This window comes from Bison bison, unplaced genomic scaffold (assembly GCF_000754665.1).
Source record: "Bison bison bison isolate TAMUID 2011002044 unplaced genomic scaffold, Bison_UMD1.0 scf7180017864313, whole genome shotgun sequence".
NCBI lineage: Eukaryota > Metazoa > Chordata > Mammalia > Artiodactyla > Bovidae > Bison > Bison bison.
The window spans coordinates 3,011,759-3,018,157 of NW_011494885.1; the positions used below are offsets into that span (position 1 = coordinate 3,011,759).

Genomic DNA, 6,399 nt, shown 5'->3' on the forward strand with positions numbered 1-6,399 from the left:
GACCCCGAAGGCGCGCTCGTGGGAGGGGGCGCGGGGCGGAAAGGGGGCGCGCGCCCAGAGGAGGGCAAACGCGATCCAGGCCCCGCGCGAGGGTCGCCCCTGGGAAACGCGGTACTTGGGGAGGGACCGCTTTCTACCCCCCCTCCTCCCGTTTCACCCCAAAGAAAGACTCTAGCCCTCTCCAGACCCAAATAGCACTCTCCTCCACAATCACTGTCACTCTTTGAGGGAAAGAACTACCACCAGGGGTGGTTTCAGCAATGACCCCATCCTGATTTCTGGCCCAGGTCGGTTGTCATGGTAACTCCTCCCAGTCTGGAACACCCTTAGCCTCCCCTCCCTTCCACCTTTGTGGTTATGGAGCTCCAACTCTCTCCTGGCCCTGCACCAGGAAGAGGTTGCTAAGGTAACCCAAGTCCCTGGTGGTCCTTATGCCCCTACCCTCATCGGTTACTATGGCAACCTCACCTAGCACTCAGGTAGAAAGGACCCCAGCCCCAAGGACACTGCTGAGGGAAGCAGCTCTTTCCCAGCCCCTCCCCCCAGCCACACAGTTGGCATTACCATGGTAACCATCTCCCCCTTTCCCATCGTGGGAGGTCTGTGGACCAAACCAACCAGGTGTTTTTATTTAGAGGAGATGCTCTGCTGAGAAGTAGTTGCTATGGTTACAAGGCCTGGACCATCCCCAGAGAGGTGAGAAACAAGCAAAGCGAAGTCCTGGTTACTATGGTAATGGGGGCAGTCCCCCTTCCAGTGACCCTAAGACCCACCACGGTAAAGGACACTTTAAGATTGTCTCTCAGGATGGAGTGGGTCTAGGGAAGGGGTTGTCATGGTAACACCTTCTGTCACTCCGAGTCTGACCTTTCTGGACACATTTATGAAAGAAGGGGTGGTTATACGTTGCTATGACATCCTTCCCATCTCACTTTTGTAGGTGAGATGAAATTGTGTTCTGTTGTGTGAAATTGACTGATTTGGGGTCTCCTGGTTTCTCCTTCCCTCAGCGGTGCAGCTGAGCTGGGCTGGAACCGCCCCCCTGAAGCTCCCTCATCCTGCAACCTAAAAGGTAAGAAATCCCTCAGTGTTACCAGCACTCATGGGGAAACTGCCCTTGTCCCCAAAGGTTTCTCCACACGTCAGACGTTTTCTTTATCCATCACATTACCATTCTACAGATGCAGCCATTGAGACTCAGGCCAGGTGAAGCCTGGCCTGAAGTGAGTATCGATCCTCTTACACTGTTTCGTGGGCAATGGCAGGACAGTCTCAGCTTAACAATCCTCTCCTCACTGACCACTTTTTCTCGCTCACACCCGCTTTTGTTTTCCTGCTCTGTCTATAAGTTGTTTGCAGGGATTTTGTCTGTCTTACAGCCTCTGGAAGGACCTGCCCAACCACTGTCTGGTTCATCCTGGGTCTCCAGAACACAGAGGACACTCAATAAATACCTGTTTGTTGAGTAACGGGTTAAATTAATTAACAGGTCATATTCAGCTTTGAAAGCACCTGTTAGGTGAGGACTGGGAAAAGAGGGTTGTCTCACTGAAGATGGGCTGAGAGTCGGACTGTCTTTGTGGACCCAAAAGAGACAGCCAAGTTTATTGGCTAAAATCAGAACTCTGAACCCAGCTTCCCCATCCAGTCCTGGGTTGGCCACTTCCCCTCTGTGTGACCTGCAGCAAGTGACTTCACTTTTCTGTGCCTCAGTTTCCTCATCTTTTAATGTGATCAAATGTGAAGATTAAATGAGTTTATACTGGTAAAATGCTTAGAATACAGACTGGCACAGCATGAGTGGCTAGAATTGCTGATATTATTATGATCCTGTTATGATCTTTCAGAAGCCTCATTTCACCCACTTGGCCCCAGTGTTTTTGAGTCTTTACAGTTGGGGAAGCCAAGACCGAACTTGTCACGGTACTAGATGAGTCCTCTCTCTCTCTTCGCTGGTCCCATCATCTCCTCGTTTGGCTCTCACACCCACTGGTCTCTGAGAAACCAGCTCCCGTCCTGTGTTCTATTGGGCACCTCCTGGCCCAGAGTCAGCCAGACAGTGCCTAGTGAAAGTCAGAGCTGGGGGATGGAGACCTGGATTCTGCTCCCTCTGACCTTCCTCTCTCTGGGGCTCAGGTTCCACATTTGAATAACAGGAATCAGTCATTCTTTCCACGCAAATTTATTGAGCACCTGGAGTGGGCAGGGTACTGAGCCATGTTCCAGGTATACAACATGAAACAAAACAGACAAAACAAGACACAAGATAAGTCACATCTACATGAGAACTATTAGGAGAGGAAAAAAGACATAGGAAGTATGAGGGTGATAGGGTGAGGCATTTTAAGTAGGGTTGCCAAAGGAAGGGGCCAAGATCTGATGGCTGGCGAGGCGGGGGTGGGGGGCATGCAGCTGCTGCTGGGCCGGGAGAGCGTCCAGGCAGACGGAACAAGTGAGTGCTGCAGCTGAGGTCTCCCGGGTGTATTTGGAGAATGGTGGTCCACGTGACTGCAGCTGAGTGGGAGAGGGCAGGGGTCACGTGGGGCTCTGTGGGTCCCCGTGAAGACTCTGGCCCTCCATTTGAGTCAGTCTCCAGCCACAGAAGGTTTGAGAGCAGACGCGGGCAGGACAGGATCTAAGTCAAAGTGGAACAGGATCCCTCTGGGCTCCGAGTGGGACCCAGACCATAGAGGACAAGGGTGAAGCAGCAGGATGGTCTCTATTTTTTTTGTAAGTGAAGCCAAGCAGTCCTCAATTTTTAATTTTTACTTTTTGGCCACACAGCGGCATGTGCAATTCTCAGTTCCCTGACCAGAGATTGAACCCGCATTGGAAGCGCAGAGTCTTAACCACTGGACCACCAGGGAAGTCCCAGGATGGTCTCTTTAGAATTGTTAGACGATTCTGAAACCACCTAAGGGTCTGTTCTGTGCTTCTGTGTACCTGAGCGCTAAAATTCTCAGGTTTTTAAGACCCCAAACATTCTGTGGTTTCAAAGTCTCCTCCCCCTACTGTAATGTGCGTTGTCCGAGCTCAGGAGTCTCGTCTGTCTCTTATGTTATGTGTCCACGGCTGGGTCCCCACTGCCTAGGACAGTGCCCTCTGTGTTGTAGAGTTCCACAAATAGATGCTGAAGGGTGAAAGGAAGGAGGGGTCCATGGAAGGTCCAGAAGTCAATTCCAAGGTCCTAAAGAATAACAAGTCACTCTGAAAGTGCAACGCAGATTCTTAAGCGCCATCTGAATTGGATCAGAGAAGGACAAGCAGGCCTGGATGGCTGAAGGGGATGGGAGGGTGTTCCTGGTGGGTGAAAGAGAAGAGACAGGGAGACCAGGGCAGGGCCCCAGGTACATAGCCCCCGTGCAGCCCTGGGGACCTGAGTGGGCTACACAGACACACAGAAACCATGTCCCAGGTCATCATCTTTTCTCCAAGTACATTTTCAGTGTCCAGCTGCATGCAAGGAACACAGCGGTGATTAAGACAGCCCTGGCTCTGTCCTCTTGGGGCTCACAGTCTAGTGGGGGCAGACAGACCCATTCCCAGGCAGTGGCAAACCAGAATGGGCAGCCCAAGGGCTCTGGGAGCCTAGAGGGAATTTCTCACTCAGCTGGTGGTTCAGGGAGGGCTTCCTGGAGGAGGGGGGCATCTGAGCTGAAGCCTGAACATAAGCAGGAGTTCTCCAGAGGAAGAGAGGCATGGGGAGAAGGTGTTCAAGAGAGACTCTTCCAGGCAGGAGGAACAGGATATGGAAAGGCTTAGAAATAAGACTGTTTGGGAATTCCCTGGTGGTCTAGTGGTTAGGGCTCTGAGCTTTCACAGCTGTGGGCCTGGGTTCAATCCCTGGTCAGGGAGCTAAGCTCCCACAAGCAGTGCAGTATGGCCAGAAAAAATTTAAAAATCGTGTGTGGTGGGGGTGAATAAGACCTGTTTGAAGCAAAGCCCAAGATGGCTTAGGCTCAGAATTCGAGGAAGTGTGGCAGGAGACAGGGCTGGGCAGGCAGGTCACACCTTGTGGGACATTGTGAGAAACTTAGACTTTCTCCCCAGAGCACTAGGGAGCCATGGCAGATTCTGAGCAAGAGAAGGTGTGCTTTCTGCAGACCCCTGTGGCTACCATGAGGAAGGGGCTTGGTCAGGAGACCAGGAGGAGGCTGAGTGGGGATCTGGGTGAACCTGGATTGAAGCAGGAGCTGGGGGAATGAAGAGGAGGGGTCAGAAGTACTCAGGAGGGAGGAAGATTAGCTGGGTCTCTAATGTCTCCCTTTCTGGGACGGATTGAACCTAAGATGATCCTTCGTGAGGAAACTGTTTCTTGAGTATCTGCTCAAAATGGGGCGAGTTAGTTATTCCTTCTATGCTGGAAACCCGCGCAAGCGTCAAGTTGTGATGAGGAAAGGGAGACAGCGCCACCTGGGGGTTGCCTAGAAATGTGACCAGTGAACAGACCGTAGAGGGTGCTCTATGGAGCATAGCCTTTCCTTTGATGCAGCCCACTCTACTTTTTTGCGGGTGGGGAGAGCAGCTTCCCAGGTGGCTCTAGTGATAAAGAACCTGCCTGCCAATGCAGGAGACCTAAGAGATGCAGGTTCAATCCCTGGGTCGGGAAGTTTCCCTGGAGAAGCAAATGGCAAACCACTCCAGTATTCTTGCCTGGAGAATCCCAAGGACAGAGGAGTGTGGCAGGCTACAGTCCATAGGGTCACAAAGAGTTGGACACGAGTAAAGCGATTTAGCATGCACATACTCTACTTTTTAAAAAATGATTTTTTAATTGTAACAAAAGACACATAGCAAGATTTGTCATCTTAACTGTTTTCAAGTGTATAGTTTAGTAGAGTTATGTATATTCATACTATTGGGGAAGGAATCTCCAGAACTTTTTTATCTTGCGAAACTGGAATTCCATTCCCATTAACTAACAATTCCCTTTCTCCTTCCCCACGGTCCCTGGCAACCACCATCTACTTCCTGTTTCTGTGAGTTTGACCCATTCCATTAAAAAAGAAAATTAATTAGTGGCCAACGTTACAAATTGGAATTTCTGACTTAAAACTTCTAGCTTTTCTTGCAAAACCATCTGGCTGATCATCAGGAAAGAGATGGCCAGATGGCACAGGATTTGAGGAAGTGAGGAGGAGACAGTAGGGGAGAGGGGCTGGATGGCCACAGCTCTGACCCCAGGGCCACAGTGTGGGAGGGGAAGGAAGGAAAAGACCTGGGGTAAGAGCAGGCAAGGAAGGGGTCTGGGCATTTGTAACTGAACCCGAAACTGAAGAAGTTGACAATGAATAAAAGGGTGGGATTGAACAAGGAAGACGGGAAGGTGGTTCATTTGATAAAAACTTCTGAGCATCTAGTGTGTCCCTGGCTCTGGGCTGGGTGGCTGTGGGGACCCAGCAGTGACGAAGACAGGCTCTGGACCCCCCTCACACAGCTTGGTCCCTACCCGTAATGAATTAGAGTGGTAAGCTAGAGTCAGAGAACCTGGGGGAGGCTGAAGGAGACCAGAGAGGGGGCTGAAGGATCCCAGACTCAGCCTGGGATCAGGGAGGGCTTCCTGTAGGAGGAAAAGTCAGAACTGAAAAATAAAGAAAGGGCTGGGAGAGGAAGACAAGGCTGAGGATGGGTGGGGGAGTTTCTGACACCAGTTCCAGTCTCCCCTTTTATCACCCCACCCCCACCCCAGGATACCCCGGAAGCTCGGCTAGGGCCTGACTTCAGCCCCATGCGGCTCACCCGCTGCCAGGCTGCCCTGGCAGCCGCCATCACCCTCAACCTTCTGGTCCTGTTCTACGTCTCATGGCTGCATCACCAGCCCAGGAGCTCCCGGACCAGGGGTTCTCGCCGTGGATCCACCTCTGGCCCCCGTGTCACCATCTTGGTGCGAGAGTTCGAGGCCTTTGACAACGCGGTACCCGAGCTGGTGGACTCTTTCCTGCAGCAAGAGCCCACCCAGCCGGTGGTGGTGGTGGCCGACACGCTCCCTTACCCGCCCCTGGCCCTGCCCCGCATTCCCAACGTTCGCCTGGCGCTGCTCCAGCCCGCCCTGGACCGACCCGCCTCAGCCTCGCGCCCGGCGACGTACGTGGCCACCGAGTACGTGGCCCTGGTGCCCGACGGGGCAAGGGCCGAGGCACCAGGCCAGCTGGAGCGCATGGTCGAGGTGCTCCGAGCGGGCGGCGCACGCCTGGTGGCCGCTCCCATCGCTTCGGCCAACCCAGCCCGGTGCCTGGCCCTGAACGTCAGCCTGCGGGAGTGGACCGCCCGCTACGGCCCAGCACCCTCCGCACCGCGCTGCGACGCCCTGGACGGGGACGCCGTGGTGCTCCTGCGCGCCCGCGACCTCTTCAATCTCTCGGCACCCCTGGCCCGGCCCGTGGGCACCGGCCTCTTCCT

The 6,399-nt window shown here is 53.4% G+C and overlaps 1 protein-coding gene across 1 annotated transcript in view; it reads left to right on the plus strand.

Moving 5' to 3' along the window:
* Positions 1-75: 75 nt before the first annotated feature.
* Positions 76-6,399, plus strand: part of FKRP (fukutin related protein) — a 9,567-nt gene continuing 3,243 nt past the window's right edge. The window contains exons 1-2 of the mRNA XM_010852712.1: positions 76-1,072; positions 5,690-6,389. Coding sequence (XP_010851014.1) covers positions 5,729-6,389 — 661 coding nt within the window. The 5' untranslated portion in view covers positions 76-1,072; positions 5,690-5,728. The remainder of the gene's footprint in view (positions 1,073-5,689; positions 6,390-6,399) is intronic.